Source organism: Convolutriloba macropyga, chromosome 6 (genome assembly GCF_964194025.1).
Source record: "Convolutriloba macropyga chromosome 6, txConMacr16.3, whole genome shotgun sequence".
NCBI lineage: Eukaryota > Metazoa > Xenacoelomorpha > Acoela > Convolutidae > Convolutriloba > Convolutriloba macropyga.
Genome location: NC_134473.1, coordinates 40,045,988 through 40,064,796, shown reverse-complemented (window position 1 = coordinate 40,064,796; position 18,809 = coordinate 40,045,988). Strand labels below are relative to the sequence as shown.

At 32.5% G+C, this 18,809-nt stretch overlaps 1 protein-coding gene across 3 annotated transcripts in view; it reads left to right on the top strand.

Annotated features, from left to right (window-relative positions):
• LOC142341675 (uncharacterized) overlaps positions 1-18,809 on the top strand; it is a 295,913-nt gene that overhangs the window by 59,161 nt on the left and 217,943 nt on the right. For all 3 annotated transcript variants that reach the window (XM_075392816.1, XM_075392817.1, XM_075392818.1), the window contains one exon: positions 4,807-4,882. In XM_075392816.1, coding sequence (XP_075248931.1) covers positions 4,807-4,882 — 76 coding nt within the window. The remainder of the gene's footprint in view (positions 1-4,806; positions 4,883-18,809) is intronic.

The following is an 18,809-nucleotide window of genomic DNA, read 5'->3' as shown; positions in this document are numbered from 1 at the left end:
TAAGTGGTCTAACTAACAAATCTTAAACTGTTATCTAATTTTCTCCTTACATTGTTTTTCCCCGTTTTTAATAAAGTTTTGAGTAATATTCATTCAAATAGGCGATTTTATGTGAACGAATTAATCTTTTTAGTCCACAAAAGACTATATACATGTACTTGAGGCTGAATTATAGATTTTTCATTTGATTGCTCTGGCTTAGAAATCTCTTAGAAATATTTTGAAAGGTGTGATCTTCCGGTAGTTTTGCGGGTACCGCCGTTTTAAGTGCTTTTTGGCGATTTATGTAATCTTATGAATTGCTCTCAAACAAAGTGTTAAGCAATTATATTAATGCTGCTGATTTTTCGTCTGATCCTTTTGAATTTTTTTTTCTCACAAACCACAATAACATCTAATGTCTGGAGGCTGCAGGTGGACTAAGTGAGTCTTATCAGCAAATTATAAAAGGAATTAATTTTATTTTGTTTTAGTTCTTGTTATCAACAATTGTTTAAGTGGTCTAACTAGCAAATCTTAAACTGGTATCTAATTTTTCCTTACATTGTTTTTCCCCATTTTTAATAAAGTTTTGAGTAATATTTATTCAACCAGCCAATTTTATTGAACGAATTAATCGTTTTAGTCCACAAAAGACTATATACATGTACTTGAAGCGGGCTTATAGTTTTTCCATTGGATTGTTCTGGCTTAGAGAACTCTTAGAAATATTTTGCAGGGTGTGATCTTCCGGTCGTTTAGCGTGTGCGAGTTGTGTTACTAACAGTTTTCATTTCACTATTTCTGTATATATAATTTAGTTGATTTTGAGTAAGCACTTTGTATTGGTTTTGATTGTGAATTAATAGAGCTGATTTGTTCACAGTTTGCCTCTTCTTTAAACTTTAGACCTTTATTATCTAGTTTTGCAGAACACGCGATTGAGATTATGCATGGGTTTTCAATTGCTATTATCAATCGAAGTTTGTGGCAATTGTATTAGTCTGTGGTCTTTTTTATGCAATTTTTTGTCGGACCCATTTGACTTTTCGTCCTCATAAAACAGGATAAACAAGTTGCGCTCGGAGGGCATTAAAAGGCCAAGCAGCTGTTTTAGATCCGTACGCCTTACTACTCTCTAAGTATGTGATTCACCGAAACTCTAAGTACTAGTCTCTAAGTATGTGATTAACAGCTGCGAACAAAAGTGTATTGTGATTCTTTGATCCTTTGGTCTTTTCAACTGATTAATCTGACGGGAAGTTTTCAATGGAAGCTTCTGGCGGTATGAAGTTTTTGCTACGAGACAGACAGCCTGACATGTCACTGCTCTCATACTCACGAAATGGCTGAATTTATTACATGGTTTAGTTTTTGGATTCCGGAGTAGCATTGAAATTATTACTCTATTACCTGTCATTTTTAAATTATTGTAGTGATTAATAGCCGCACAGCGGTAGCTGGGGCTATTATTGGCCTTCTCTTGGTTTTTTTACGACTCGGAGAGGAGTATTGGTTTTCTCTCGGTTTTTATTACCACTCGAAGAGGAGTATTGGTTTTCTCTCGGTTTTTTTTTTACAGGAAGTAGATTCGTTCACGTGGCATTTTGACCTAAAAGCGAAAGTGAGAAAAGCTGTCTTGGTGAACAGATTTTCGCTAAGCGAGAGAAGTTTTTTGATCATGCGCTGCGTTTAGTGAATGACTTTTTGACTTTGAAAAGTAGTTTTCGACTGAATTGCACATATAGATAACCGTTTTTAGCCGTTTTTCGTCTAAGTGGCCCATTTTTTTTTGCTTTTAAATTGGTTCCTTGTAGAAATAAATTTTATTCGATACTATATTGAAATGTCAACCTCGGAAATTGATGCCACAGTGTTTTGCAGAGCCTGAAAATGCGTTTCAAGTTGAAAAATGGCACATTATTCTTGATTTTTTTTAGTTGTTTTGGCTTTTTTCTTTTAATTTCTTCTTTTTTGGATCTTTTAACCGTCTTTTTTTTTCGAAAATCAGTTAATATGGCAATTTCTCTTTGATAATTCCTATACTCAACGCCTCTTTCTACCTCGATGTAATTTTGTTCCTTAAAATTGTACATATGCTAATCCGATGTTGGTAGTTTTTTCCGATTTTCGTCAGTTTTTCGTTTCTAATCTGGTTGTAATTGCTAGAAATAGTTTTTTTTTGTGCAACATGAGGGACTTTAAATTAGTTTCAATAAGAATTCAAACACTTTTTGGCGTTAAGTTTTGAAAAAAACAGTTAAAACTTTTTCATAAATGCATTCTTAACTTAAAAGTTCTTTGACCATTTTTTTTGCAAAATGTTTCAATGTTTCTTGTTTATTAATTCTGCTGTTTCCTATTTTTTGGTCTCTTCAGGAGGATAGATCTTTGTATCGGATGACTAGTTATCTTTTCTCAGTCTTGAATGCTGAACAATGAAATGTATTCGTTTTTCTTGAATTTTTAAAATTGATTTTTAACTTTCAAAAATCAAGAATGTCTTTTTGTTACGGTGTTCCTTGAATTGTGACCATCTTCTTCACATTCTAGTTAGTATCATTCTAGCTATGTCCTGGCACCTAAATTTATTTTCGGTATATTGATTTTTTCAGTTGTAAAAATTTATCGATTTCAGCTTTTTCTTAGATTTTCGTCATTTTTTTGGTGTGCAATTCATTTCATGCAACAATAGGCATTACTGAGAGTTTTATAGCAAGCTTCTTCCTAAATTTCCACTAATGACAATTTACTTCAACTTTCTTCCGGCCTTGTCATTAAAGTAAACGATTTTTTGCCTTTGAGTATTCTTCTGCTGCTTATGTCTTTTCTATGCTTTTATTTTTGATTTATTATGAAATCATGTTGTCTAGCTTATGTACAAAAAGGAACAGTATGTGTGTGTATGTGTTGTTTTTTGTCTTTATCGCAGTTTAGTTATCTTTAGCGCAGTTTAGTTATCTTTAGAAGTGTAATTTTAGTTGTTTTCTGATTCTTAAATTTGATCTTTCTTTTTTTGAAAAGATATAACTAAGATTTTCTAAGATTATTGTCTGCCGTTTGCTTTTGCGATCTTTTTCAGATTAGAATTATGAAATATATGTGGGCTGTTGATAACCTTGCCAGTTTTTGCAGATTATCAGCTTTTTGCCCACCTTAATTTGTTTGGGTTTTTTAACGTTACCAACGTTTTCAATAATATAAAATTTTGCTGCCTTTTCTTTCTCTTGTTGACAGTGGTTAAAGTTTCACCAATTTTTAGAGCAGACCTGGAGAAGTAGTCAATGGTTTATAACAAAAGTTTGTGGCTTCAGCTGCAATTACGGTTTTGTTAGCAAAGTTTTGACGCTTCGAGTCGCTTCCGGAATTCTTCCGGCTATGTTTTTTATTTCGTCATGATTTTTGTTACGACCATATGACGTCACAGCCACTTTTTGTTTATTCGTTCATGCAATTTGAACTGAATTGCATGTGTGACGTCAGTTTTCTCTCTTAGTGGTGCGAGTTTTTTTGTTCATGCGCGTGATTAAATTTTTGGTCACACTTGACTTACCTCACTCTCAAAAATGACTTCCTCACTTTAAAATTGACTTTTATTTACTTTAATTCAAAGAGATAAGGTCAAATGGGTGTGTGTCACTCTAAATGAAGGTTATTTGAGATCAGCTAATAGAGGCAGCAATAACTTATACAGATTTTTAATCAAAATATAACAGATCAGCCTCAATGAAAAAACGAATTTTTTTGGCTGTCTTTTTTACTGTTTTTTTTAGACTGCCGATCTACAAATCTATTGCGGCTATTTTCTGTCAATCTGCCAGCTATATTTAATAATTGTTTTCAATACCTCATTTTTGAAGTAAACGCTGTGTTGACCAACAATCATTTCTGCTTGGTTTTAAATCTTAGTTCTGCTACCTCTTCTAGGCAGTTTGCTCCCTGTCGTTAATTAATGTTACTCTAATTTGTCCGCAGCTAAATTGCTGTTTATGAACGTAAAATAGACCAACTCTGAACTGTGTACGACAAAACATAAATACGAATAATCAGCCTCTAAAGTCACAAGAACCATAGTTTTGGATCTCGTTTGCCCGAGCATACTTTAAGGCGGTCAAATTTACCCTGCAGATCAGAGTACAGAACTGAATTAGTTCACTTGAAGGAAAATTAGGCCAAAATTATGAATTTTCAGTAGTGTTGAGATGAGCAACAGACTTTGTATACACAAGGATCCCTTGTTGTTGTTGCTACTAGATTTGTTTTGTTCAATTTTATTTGTTGTGTTTGCTTTGGATTTGTTTCCGTTGATGTTGATCGCAGTTTACGAGACTTGTACCTAATGGCAATTTTGGGTCATAACATTATTGTGCGGGTTGTGTTGGTCAAACAAAAACAGTATTACTGGGTCTGTAATGCCTCGCCGATCTTTTCAACCCCTATTTTGTGATTTTTGGTGTTTTTCATGCTTTGATGCGTGTTTAGATTTCGCATATTGTTTGTTTTATTTATTTTTGTGTCATTCTTTAAGGCCAATGAAAAATTTTTGGTACTAAAAGACCATTTTTCCGTTAACTATCCATTAAAGTTCTAAGGTTGATATAACTGTATCTATCTATGTATATTCGTTTTTAATAGCTACTGACGATAAGTACTATTTAGTGATCTTCCTAATTTGCAAAAAAATGCTCAACATTTAAAATAACATAGAACACCTGGAATCTACCGCAAGTACAACTTTTTGTAGCAAAAATCTGGTTAATTCAAAATTTCCACAATCTAGTAAAAATAAATTGGACTGTTCTGATGCGACCTGATGTTGTGTTTCAGGAGATTTCTGTGAGCGAAAAAAGCAGAGTGCTCAGCCACCGCGAATGCTATCATGTGACGTCACCAAAAAAGTTGCGTAAGTAAACAATGCTGCGGCTGGAATTTCGGCACTGGTTTAATTCTTGTTAATTTTCCTGCAAGTGTCCAATCTTTCCGAAAAATGTAGAGTTTTGCGTGTAGGTCAGTTTTCGGAGAAATCTGTGAAAACTGAACAGTTGTCGACCTTTTCTTTTATTCCACTTTCTTTTTCTCATTTTTAAATAACGGCCACCGTGATAATCTCAGCCGACTAATATTGCGCTCCTATTTTTATCACAATTCGAAGAATTTTAATTGTATTGGTGCGTTGTCTTTTTTCATAGATTGTTCATAGTTATTTGAACTTCTCTTGTCAATTAGTACTCGAATTGGAGTAGTGATTTTAATCACGCTGGAGTAGTAAGAAGAGCGAAAATTGAGTAATGATAAGGCGTGATATTGTTTCAAACTGCTTTGAAGTAAATTGAGAAAAAGGTGTTTAAACAGGGTTTTGGTTTTTGAAAGCAAAAGTTTTTCCACATTTTTCACGGCAATTTGATTTCTGTTTTCGCTTTTTTCTTCTTCTGTACGAATAAATTTGAAAAGTGATACACATGTTCTAAAAATGCATAATTGGAGTTGTTTAAACCCCCACAAATTGCAACTAATTGTCTTCAAGACTTAGTCACTATTTGTCTTCATAAAATGTAAGTTATTTCTCGGATTTTGCCTTTCAGTGCTTTTTATTGCTTTGTTATTTACTCTCGTTAATCAGGGGTTGATTGGTTCTCTCTTGAGAGTTTTTTCAAATTATTGTACTGGTTTGAAAAAGGATCAAACGGTTTTAAAGACTTTGACATCACTTGTTTTAAAAAAATGAACAATGTTTTTGGACTTTTTCGTTGGTATCGTTATTTTATTGTTCTATAAATCAGTATATTCATGGACAGCTCCAGGTACTTCCCTTTTGAGTCATAATTTTGGTCAAATGAAAGGTTTTGATTCATATGCTTCGTTTTCAGGACTCTAAGACAATTTGTGTTCAAAAGATATTTTGTTGATTTTGCGGTTTTGTTGGCTAGTTTTTCTGTCTTTTTGTCTCATTAATGATCGATCCCATTAGACATCTTACTAGGCTTTTTCGTGTTTATTCTTTTCACAACTGAAGGTTTTGAATGAGTTTGACTCAACTTATTTAGAAAGTATGTTATTTTTTAATAGCCGCACAGCGATAGCTGAGGCTATTCTTGGCCTTCTCATGTTTTTTTTTTGTTTCGTCGTCGCGATTTTTGTTACGACCATATGACGTCACAGCCACTTCAAATCTGCTTTTTGTTCATTCGTTCATGCAATTTCAACTGAAGTGCGTGTGTGACGTCATTTTTCGCTCTCAGTGGAGCGAGTTTTTTGTTCATTCGCGTGATTAAATTTTTGGTCACACTTGACTTACTCAATCTCAAAAATGACTTCCTCGCCTTGAAAGTGACTTTTGTTTACTTTAATTCAAAGAGATAAGGTCAAATGGCTGTGTCACTCTAAATGAAGGATATTTGAGAGCAGCTGATAGAGGCAGCAAAAATGTATACAGATTTTTAATCAAAATATAATATATCAGCCTTCGGATCTTTTCCGTTTGTGCCCCCCCAGCTTAGTGGGTGCATATTATTTGCATCCCCCAGACGCACGTGCAATAACTTTACATAATGATTTACTATGTAATGACACGTGCTCTGTAACTGGGGGGCGCATAACGTACTGGGGGGGGGCACAAACGGAAAAGATCCCAGCCTTCAATGAAAGAAGAATTTATTAGTCTGTCTTTTTTACTGTTTTTTGAGACTGTAGATCTACAAAGCTATTGCGTCTATTTTCTGGCAATATGCCAGCTATGTTTAGATTTTGCTAATTCTGTTAGTTGTATTATTTTTTCTGCCGCTTAGTCTCAACGAAGGATATGCTACTATGCTCTCTATTCAGTTGCGTTTGAATCTATTTTTTTGTATTTCGCATAGCTAACAGTTTTCAAGGTTTTGATACTATTTTTGAAAAATATGTTTTTTGCACCTTTTTTAGCTGTTTCCTGTTCGGTGCCTTAGTCATTAAAATAGCTCTAATTTGCTCACTATTTAGGCGTAATTGGGGGGATTCAGTTGACTGTTAATAACTTTATTTACTTTGAGACCATTTGTTGTAAATTGTTTGTGAGCTTTTGATTGATGCATTTGTTTCTGCTGGTGTTACAAGGCTCCAATGTATCGTTTTATTTTAAGTTGATATATGCTTACTATCTGTAGATAATGGGAAGGAAATTGAAGATTCAGGTTTTCTTAGTATGTATCAATGACTTCTACGCCACTTATTTGCAATGAAGTTGATCATTAAAAGAGCTTTTTTCCAAATATTTGTTGCCATTTTACTTTTTCTCTCAATACTTTTCTTATAAGTTACCGTTTGGTGTCTAAGCTACTATTAAGTTTTATTTACTTCAATGACCCTATTCCTCTAATAGTGAAAGGTAATAAAGTTTTTAGATCTTTGTCGTATTCTGTGTACTTTCTTGGACGCCTGTATTTATGACTTATTCGTTATCGGAAGCTGCTCTTTTAAGGAGGCTGATAGTGTTTTCTTTGGTTTGTTCAATTCTTTTAATTGTAATTCAGGACTGGTCACGCATTTTTTTACTCAGTTTAATAAAAAAAAAGCTTTGCTTCACCTCATTTTGCTGCCTTTTTTGACATCTTGCATGGAATTTTTGACTCTTTGGGGCTTGTTTCATCCTTGGACCATCCTGATCGCTCAAATTAATTTTAAGCTGCATTTGCGCAGCCAAGCAATCTAAAGTGAACATAATCATAATCGAAACACAAAATCCAACAAAGAAACATGATAAAACCATGAAGACTAATTTTAGATATCCCCTTCTTGAACTTTGATTTTTCAAGTCTTAGTTAGCATCTCTAATGCTTTTTGACCTTGATAATAGACCATGTATCCTCTAGTTAAGAAATACGAGTTTGTTTAACTACGAAATCCATTTATTATTGGAGGCTGCTCGTTCAAGGAGGCTGATAGTGTTGTCTTCTGTTTCTTGAATTCTGAATTGTAATTCAGGAATTGTCTTGCATTTTTTCTGTCAAACGTTTTTACACAATTTTCAATGACTTTGATCTTTAAAAACGGGATAGAGGAAAGGCCCAGTGGGAATTAAGTTTCATTAGAGGCCCAAAGCTGGATTTGGTTGTCCGTCAAGTGCTTAGAGTGGTGCAACTGCTGGGAAAGCGTTAATTCAATGTTAAAACGTCATGTTTAGGTGTTTTTGAGCCCAAAATGGTGCAATTTTTTGTTGTTCGAATTTTTTCCAAAATGTAATTAATTTTTAACCATTTTGTTGATACTGCAACCATAAACACGAAAAGATAATTATTTTTGCTGTTTTTTCAAGGTTTTTTGAAAATCTTTGTTATTTTTTAGCCTCAGGGTCCATAATGACTCCTCTAGAGTTTGTTGTTAGGTTACTGCATATTTTCTGGTTACAATAGAATGGTTTTCTACATTTCAATTTTACGAATTTTTGTTTATAAATTAAAACTTGCTGTTTTCTCAAGTTTTTGAAAATATTTGTTTTTTTTTCAGTTTTTGTTGCCTCAATGGCCAGGTAACCTCCCCTAGGTTTTTTGACAGGTATAATAGAATGATACTGCATAATTGCCAGGGGCAAAAAATTGGTTTTAAAGAGTTTTCGGACACAAATTTTGGCATTTTTTTTTGATAAAATTTGCAGTTCAGTTTTCTTCCTCAGTGGCTAGGAAACCTTCTCTAGGGTTTGATTGTATGTTACTACATAATTTCTAGGGAGAATGGAGTGGTGTTCAACATTTTAATATCAGGAATTTTAGCAATTTTCTCTAAAAAATTCGTTTTTTCTGCAAACTATTGTCATTAAATTGGGTTACCGCTAGTTTTGGCAACATTTTTAAAATTTGCAATTGCTTTCAAGTTTTTTGAAATTTTTTTTGTCTTTTATATGTTTATGGATCTTTAAGGGCCTTTGGTACTTTCTTTAGCTCTTAAGATGGGTTTATAGACAGATTCCAGATACAAAAAAATGGTTTTTAATCATTTTATTATTTCGAAATGAAGAAGCTTTTTTAAATATCTGCAGTTTCAATATGTTTGCATTTGTCATTTTTATCGATTTTCTATATTTTTAATTGCCAGCAAACCTCTTTCAAGGCTTGTGCGCGGGTTAATGGGTATTTTTGAATGGATAAAATTTGGCTTTCAGGAGGAGTGGCGGCAATCACTATTAGACTTATATCTGTATCTGTTTTTATCTAAAGAAATACGGCAAAATTTTTCGAAGTATTCAATTAACTGCCAAATGAATCAGTGCTTAATTCCTTAGGGTACTTTTTACTACAAAGAATACGAGTTTCTTTTCGTACAAAGATATCTTTTTCAATGAGAATTAACATAAAATTGAGAAATTTGACATAATTTTTCCATTTCCTTCGGAAACAGAGATACTTGTGAGCTAATTAAGTCTTGGCTAAGACTTAGTGGTTAGATAGCTAGTTTTAATTGCATTAAATAAAATTTTCCATTGGTATTTTTACTTGTAATATATGCTAAAGAAATGAGATTTGCCTAATTTTTCTTGTTATTTAGTTTGGCTAATTTTGCATTTTTTGACTTAAAATTGTTGTATGCTCTGCATTGATGCATTCTGTGAGGAGATACTAAATATTTGAATTGCCAGTTCATTTGGGCATACCACTTCCTTTTTGGCCGCTGGTAAATTGCAAACAGCGAAGCGAAAAGAGTGATTTTTTGTTCATACCGCCTGGTTTTGGAGAAGCGAGAAGTTTAGGTGCGAATAAATTTTCTTTAAACGGGCGAATTGCTTTTCACTTGCTTTTTTTTCATTTTTTTGTTTCTTATTTTTGTGTTCTGGCTTAAGTGTCTGAATCTCTAGTGATAATAATATCAATGCTTTTAACAGCGTTTTGAAGTCTTCTGGATAAGAGCAATTTTGCAGGTTTTTCCAAATACTTTCCGAATATTTAGTAGACACCTTACGCTTTTTTCTCATTTAAGTTTATTACAGTTTTGGTGTTATAATGTTTGCCGAGACAACGCCAAAAATTCAAAATGCCGCTTTCTTGTATGCTTCTAAGGTTTTTTGTCTCATTCGAATTATTAGTTTTGTTAGCGGAGACAACTCTTCAAATCGATGCCGGAATTCTTCCTGCTATGTTTTTAAGATCTTTTCACTCATTTTGATAATTTTTGAAGTCAATTTCGAGTAGGGATTTTGGTCACAATGAAGCAAAAAGTGGTGCGAAAAAGCGAATGATTTGCGGCTCGAAATTTCATTCATTCTAATTTTCAAAATTTCGCTCGAAATTTCATTCATTCTAATTCTCAAAATTTCGCTTTCTCGGTTGTGATGTATTGTTCACGCTCGGCGATATTCGTTTTTTGGAGGTTTTGATCCGGTTAGTTTCAGATGATTTTTGGAATCAATTGTTGGATATTTTAAGGTATAATTTCTTGTTTCTCAATAAATATTCTCTGACTTGTAATATGCGACTTGTTTTGTTATGTTGATTGTTTTCGTCGGCAATGTGTTTGATACGACCATATGACGTCTCGCTCACTTCAATTCCTCTTTTTTCAGTTTTTTACTCAGTGACCAGGAAACCTCCTCTAGGGTTTGATTGTATATTACTACATAATTGCTTGAGAGAATGGAATGGTGTTCAACATTTTAATATTTCGAATTTTAGCTTTTTTTTAAAAAAAACTAAATTTTCTGCAAACTATTATCATATATCTAGTTTATCAATTGCTAGGAACCATGAAACTTTTTGAAAATTGAAATTGAGTTACCGCTAGTTTTGGCAACATTTTTTTAAAATTTGCAATTGTTAGCAAGTTTTTTGAAATTTTTTTGTCTTTTATATCTGTATGGATCTTTAACGACCTGTGGTACTTTTTTAGCTCTTACAGATGGTTAATAGACAGATTCCAGAGACAAACAAGTGGTTTTAAACATTTTAATGCTTCGAATTCAAGAAGGTTTTTCAAAATTCTGCAGTTTTTAATAGTCAAGGATTGTGCGTGGGTTAATGGGTATATTTGAATAGATCGAATTTGGCTTTCTGGATGAGCGGCGGTAATCACTTTTTTCGAATTACATCTGTATCTGTTTTTATGTATATTATACGGCTAAATATTTCGAAGTATTTAATTAACTGGCAAATGAATCAGAGCCTAATTTCTAAGGGTACTGTTTACTACAAAGGATACGAGTCTCTATTCGTACAAAGATCTCTTTTTCAATGATATTTAAGAAAAAATTTCGAAATTTTGACACAATTTGTCTTTTTTCTTCGAAACGAGATGTTTGTGAGCTAATTACGTCATAACTAAAACTTTGTGGTTAGATAACTAGTTTTAATTGCGTGGTACAAATTTTTCCTTTGGTATGTGTACTTGTAATATATGCTTAATAAATTAAATTTTCCTAATTTTTCTTGTCATTTAGGTTGGCTAATTTTGCGTTTTTGACTTGAAATTGTTGTATGCTCTGCTTTGATGCATTCTGTGAGCAGATACTAAATATTTGAAGTGCCAGTTCTTTTGGGCATACCGCTTCGTGTTTGCCGCTGATCAGTTGCAAAAAGCGGAACAGAAAGAGTGATTTTTTGTTCATACCGCCAGTTTTTGAGGAAGCGGGAAATTTAGGTGCGAAAAAACTCCTTACCTTTTTTCTCCAAAATGTAATAACGAAAGTTAAACACGAAAAAACACGAAAAAAGAATTATTTTTGCTGTTTTTTCAAGGTTTTTTGAAAATCTTCGTTATTTTTTAGCCTCAGGGTCCATAAAGACTCCTCTAGAGTTTGTTGTTAGGTTACTGCATATTTTCTGGTTACAATAGAATGGTCTTCTACATTTCAATGTCACGAATTTTTGTTTGTAAATTAAACTTGCTATTTTTCTCAAGTTTTTGAAAATATTTGTTTTTTTTTCAGTTTTTGTTGCCTCAATGGCCAGGTAACCTCCCCTAGATTTTTTGGCAGGTATAATAGAATGATACTGCATAATTGCTAGGGGCAAAAAATGGTTTTAAATTGTTTTAGAACACATATTTTGGCAATTTTTTGATAAAATTTGCAGTTCAGTTCTTTTCTTCAGTGTCTAGGAAACCTCTAGGGTTTGATTGTATGTTACTACATAATTTCTAGGGAGAATAAAGTGGTGTTCAACATTTTAATATCAAGAATTTAAGCAATTTTCTTTAAAAAAATCATTTTTTCTGCAAACTATTGTCATTAAATTGGGTTACCGCTAGTTTTGGCATCATTTTTTAAAATTTGCAATTGCTTTCAAGTTTTTTGAAATTTTTTTGTCTTTTATATGTTTATGGATCTTTAAGGACCTGTGGTACTTTTTTAGCTCTTAAGATGGGTTAATTGACAGCTTCCAGATACAAACAAATGGTTTTTAATCAATTTAATATTTCGAAATGGAGGTTTCTTAAATATCTGCAGTTGCAATATGTTTGCATTTGTCATTTTTATCGATTTTCTATATTTTTAACTGCCAGCAAACCTCTTTCAAGGCTTGTGCGCGGGTTAATCGGTATTTTTGAATGGATCAAATTTGGCTTTCAGGATGAGTGGCGGTAATCACTATTAGACTTATATCTGTATCTGTTTTTATCTGAAGAAATACGGCAAAATTTTTCGAAATATTTAATTAACTGCCAAATGAATCAGTGCTTAATTCCTTAGGGTACTTCTTACTACAAAGAATACGAGTTTCTTTTCGTACAAAGATATCTTTTTCAATGAGAAGTAACAAAAAAATTGAGAAATTTGACATAATTTTTCCATTTCCTTCGGAAACAGATACTTGTGAGCTAATTAAGTCTTGGCTAAGACTTAGTGGTTAGATAACTAGTTTTAATTGCGTGGTACAAAATTTTCCTTTGGTATGTGTACTTGTAATATATGCTTAATAAATTAAATTTTCCTAATTTTTCTTGTCATTTAGTTTGGCTAATTTTGCGTTTTTGACTTGAAATTGTTGTATGCTCTGCTTTGATGCATTCTGTGAGCAGATACTAAATATTTGAATTGCCAGTTCTTTTGGGCATACCGCTTCGTGTTTGCCGCTGATAAGTTGCAAAAAGCGGAACAGAAAGAGTGATTTTTTGTTCATACCGCCAGTTTTTGAGGAAGCGGGAAATTTAGGTGCGAAAAAACTCCTTACCTTTTTTCTCCAAAATGTAATAACGAAAGTTAAACAAGAAAAAAGAATTATTTTTGCTGTTTTTTTCAAGGTTTTTTGAAAATCTTCGTTATTTTTTAGCCTCAGGGTCCATAAAGACTCCTCTAGAGTTTGTTGTTAGGTTACTGCATATTTTCTGGTTACAATAGAATGGTCTTCTACATTTCAATGTCACGAATTTTTGTTTGTAAATTAAACTTGCTATTTTTCTCAAGTTTTTGAAAATATTTGTTTTTTTTTCAGTTTTTGTTGCCTCAATGGCCAGGTAACCTCCCCTAGATTTTTTGGCAGGTATAATAGAATGATACTGCATAATTGCTAGGGGCAAAAAATGGTTTTAAATTGTTTTAAAACACATATTTTGGCAATTTTTTGATAAAATTTGCAGTTCAGTTCTTTTCTTCAGTGTCTAGGAAACCTCTAGGGTTTGATTGTATGTTACTACATAATTTCTAGGGAGAATAAAGTGGTGTTCAACATTTTAATATCAAGAATTTAAGCAATTTTCTTTAAAAAAAATCATTTTTGCAAACTATTGTCATTAAATTGGGTTACCGCTAGTTTTGGCATCATTTTTTAAAATTTGCAATTGCTTTCAAGTTTTTTGAAATTTTTTTGTCTTTTATATGTTTATGGATCTTTAAGGACCTGTGGTACTTTTTTAGCTCTTAAGATGGGTTAATTGACAGATTCCAGATACAAACAAATGGTTTTTAATCAATTTAATATTTCGAAATGGAGGTTTCTTAAATATCTGCAGTTGCAATATGTTGCATTTGTCATTTTTATCGATTTTCTATATTTTTAACTGCCAGCAAACCTCTTTTAAGGCTTGTGCGCGGGTTAATCGGTATTTTTGAATGGATCAAATTTGGCTTTCAGGATGAGTGGCGGTAATCACTATTGGACTTATATCTGTATCTGTTTTTATCTGAAGAAATACGGCAAAATTTTTCGAAATATTTAATTAACTGCCGAATGAATCAGTGCTTAATTCCTTAGGGTACTTTTTACTACAAAGAATACGAGTTTCTTTTCGTACAAAGATATCTTTTTCAATGAGAATTAACAAAAAAATTGAGAAATTTGACATAATTTTTCCATTTCCTTCGGAAACAGATACTTGTGAGCTAATAAAGTCTTGGCTAAGACTTAGTGGTTAGATAACTAGTTTTAATTGCATGAAATAAAATTTTCCATTGGTATTTGTACTTGTAATATATGCTAAAGAAATGAGATTTGCCTAATTTTTCTTGTTATTTAGTTTGGATATTTTCGCATTTTTGACTTAAAATTGTTTTATGCTCTGCATTGATACTTTCTGTGATTAGATACTAAATATTTGAATTGCCAGTTCTTTTGGGCATACCACTTCCTGTTTGGCCGCTGGTCAATTGCAAACAGTTTTTTGTTTCAATTTTGTGTGTTCTGGCTTAAGGGTCTGAATCTCTTGTGATAATAATATCAATTCTTTTAACAGCATTTTGAAATCTTCTGGAAAAGAGCAAATTTGCAGGTTTTCCAAATACTTTCCGAATATTTAGTAGACACCTTACGCTTTTTTCTCATTTAAGTTTATTACAGTTTTGGTGTTATAATGTTTGCCGAGACAACGCCAAAAATTCAAGATGCCGCTTTCTTGTATGCTTCTAAGGTTTTTTGTCTCATTCGAATTATTAGTTTTGTTAGCGGAGACAACTCTTCAAATCGATGCCGGAATTCTTCCTGCTATGTTTTTAAGATCTTTTTACTCATTTTGATAATTCTTAAGACAATTTTGATTAGGGATTTTGGTCACACAAAGCGAAAAGTGGAGCGAAGAAGCGAGTGATTTGCGGCTCGAAGTTTCATTCATTCTAATTTTCAAAATTTTGCTGGAAATTGCGGCTCGAAATTTCATTCATTCTTATTCTCAAAATTTCGCTTTCTCGGTTGTGATGTATTGTTCACGCTCGGCGATATTCGTTTTTTGGAGGTTTTGATCCGGTTAGTTTCAGATGATTTTTGGAATCAATTGTTGGATTTTTTAAGGTATAATTTCTTGTTTCTCAATAAATATTCTCTGACTTGTAATATGCGACTTGTTTTGTTATTGTTGATTGTTTTCGTCGGCAATGTGTTTGATACGACCATATGACGTTTCGCTCACTTCAATTCCTCTTTTTTCAGTTCTTTACTCAGTGACCAGGAAACCTCCTCTAGGGTTTGATTGTATATTACTACATAATTGCTTGAGAGAATGGAATGGTGTTCAACATTTTAATATTTCGAATTTTAGCTTTTTTTAAAAAAAAAAACAAATTTTCTGCAAACTATTAGCATGTATCTAGTTTATCAATCGTTATGAGCCATGAAACTTTTTGAGAATTGAAATTGGGTTACCGCTAGTTTCGGCAACATTTTTTAAAAATTGCAATTGTTTTTAAGTTTTTTTGATATTTTTTGTCTTTTTTATCTTTATGGATCTTTAAGGACCTGTGGAACTTTTTTAGCTCTTACAGATGGGTTAATAGACAGATTCCAGAGACAAACAAGTGGTTTTAAACATTTTAATACTTCGAATTTAAGAAGGTTTTTCAAAATTCTAGTTTTTAGTAGTCTTTCAAGGCTTGTGCGTGGTTTAATGGGTATATTTGAATAGATCAAATTTGGTTTTCAGAATGAGCGGCAGTAATCACTTTTTTCGAATTACATCTGTATCTGTTTTTATCTATATTATTCTCCTAAATATTTCGAAGTATTTAATTAACTGGCAATTTTCTTTAAAAAAAATCATTTTTTCTGCAAACTATTGTCATTAAATTGGGTTACCGCTAGTTTTGGCATCATTTTTTAAAATTTGCAATTGCTTTCAAGTTTTTTGAAATTTTTTTGTCTTTTATATGTTTATGGATCTTTAAGGACCTGTGGTACTTTTTTAGCTCTTAAGATGGGTTAATTGACAGATTCCAGATACACACAAATGGTTTTTAATCAATTTAATATTTCGAAATGGAGGTTTCTTAAATATCTGCAGTTGCAATATGTTTGCATTTGTCATTTTTATCGATTTTCTATATTTTTAACTGCCAGCAAACCTCTTTTAAGGCTTGTGCGCGGGTTAATCGGTATTTTTGAATGGATCAAATTTGGCTTTCAGGATGAGTGGCGGTAATCACTATTGGACTTATATCTGTATCTGTTTTTATCTGAAGAAATACGGCAAAATTTTTCGAAATATTTAATTAACTGCCGAATGAATCAGTGCTTAATTCCTTAGGGTACTTTTTACTACAAAGAATACGAGTTTCTTTTCGTACAAAGATATCTTTTTCAATGAGAATTAACAAAAAAATTGAGAAATTTGACATAATTTTTCCATTTCCTTCGGAAACAGATACTTGTGAGCTAATAAAGTCTTGGCTAAGACTTAGTGGTTAGATAACTAGTTTTAATTGCATGAAATAAAATTTTCCATTGGTATTTGTACTTGTAATATATGCTAAAGAAATGAGATTTGCCTAATTTTTCTTGTTATTTAGTTTGGATATTTTCGCATTTTTGACTTAAAATTGTTTTATGCTCTGCATTGATACTTTCTGTGATTAGATACTAAATATTTGAATTGCCAGTTCTTTTGGGCATACCACTTCCTGTTTGGCCGCTGGTCAATTGCAAACAGTTTTTTGTTTCAATTTTGTGTGTTCTGGCTTAAGGGTCTGAATCTCTTGTGATAATAATATCAATTCTTTTAACAGCATTTTGAAATCTTCTGGAAAAGAGCAAATTTGCAGGTTTTCCAAATCCTTTCCAAATATTTGTAGACACCTTACGCTTTTTTTTCTCATTTAAGTTTATTACAGTTTTGGTGTTATAATGTTTGCCGAGACAACGCCAAAAATTCAAGATGCCGCTTTCTTGTATGCTTCTAAGGTTTTTTGTCTCATTCGAATTATTAGTTTTGTTAGCGGAGACAACTCTTCAAATCGATGCCGGAATTCTTCCTGCTATGTTTTTAAGATCTTTTTACTCATTTTGATAATTCTTAAGACAATTTTGATTAGGGATTTTGGTCACACAAAGCGAAAGGTGGAGCGAAGAAGCGAGTGATTTGCGGCTCGAAGTTTCATTCATTCTAATTTTCAAAATTTTGCTGGAAATTGCGGCTCGAAATTTCATTCATTCTTATTCTCAAAATTTCGCTTTCTCGGTTGTGATGTATTGTTCACGCTCGGCGATATTCGTTTTTTGGAGGTTTTGATCCGGTTAGTTTCAGATGATTTTTGGAATCAATTGTTGGATATTTTAAGGTATAATTTCTTGTTTCTCAATAAATATTCTCTGACTTGTAATATGCGACTTGTTTTGTTATGTTGATTGTTTTCGTCGGCAATGTGTTTGATACGACCATATGACGTCTCGCTCACTTCAATTCCTCTTTTTTCAGTTCTTTACTCAGTGACCAGGAAACCTCCTCTAGGGTTTGATTGTATATTACTACATAATTGCTTGAGAGAATGGAATGGTGTTCAACATTTTAATATTTCGAATTTTAGCTTTTTTTAAAAAAAAAACCAAATTTTCTGCAAACTATTAGCATGTATCTAGTTTATCAATCGTTATGAGCCATGAAACTTTTTGAGAATTGAAATTGGGTTACCGCTAGTTTCGGCAACATTTTTTAAAAATTGCAATTGTTTTTAAGTTTTTTTGATATTTTTTGTCTTTTTTATCTTTATGGATCTTTAAGGACCTGTGGAACTTTTTTAGCTCTTACAGATGGGTTAATAGACAGATTCCAGAGACAAACAAGTGGTTTTAAACATTTTAATACTTCGAATTTAAGAAGGTTTTTCAAAATTCTAGTTTTTAGTAGTCTTTCAAGGCTTGTGCGTGGTTTAATGGGTATATTTGAATAGATCAAATTTGGTTTTCAGAATGAGCGGCAGTAATCACTTTTTTCGAATTACATCTGTATCTGTTTTTATCTATATTATTCTCCTAAATATTTCGAAGTATTTAATTAACTGGCAAATGAATCAGAGCCTAATTCCTTAGGGTACTGTTTACTACAAAGGATACGAGTCTCTATTCGTACAAAGATCTCATTTTCAATGAGATTTAACAAAAAATTTCGAAATTTTGACACAATTTGTCCTTTTTCTTCGAAACTAGAGATGTTTGTGAGCTAATCACGTCATAACTAACACTTTGTGGATAGATAACTAGTTTTAATTGCGTGGAACAAAATTTTCCGTTGGTATGTGTACTTGTAATATATGCTTAATAAATGAAATTTTCCTAATTTTTCTTGTTATTTAGTTTGGCTAATTTTGCGGTTTTTGACTTGAAATTGTCGTATGCTCTGCATTGATGCGTTCTGTGAGGAGATACTAAATGTTTGAATTGCCAGTTCTTTTGGGCATACCATTTCGTGTTTGCCGCTGATCAGTTGCAAATAGCGGAACAGAAAGAGTGATTTTTTGTTCATACCGCCAGTTTTTGAGGAAGCGGGAAATTTAGGTGCGAAAAAACTCCTTACCTTTTTTCTCCAAAATGTAATAACGAAAGTTAAACACGAAAAAACACGAAAAAAGAATTATTTTTGCTGTTTTTTCAAGGTTTTTTGAAAATCTTCGTTATTTTTTAGCCTCAGGTGCGAATAAACTCCTTACGCTTTTTTTTCATTTAAGAGTTCATTAGAGT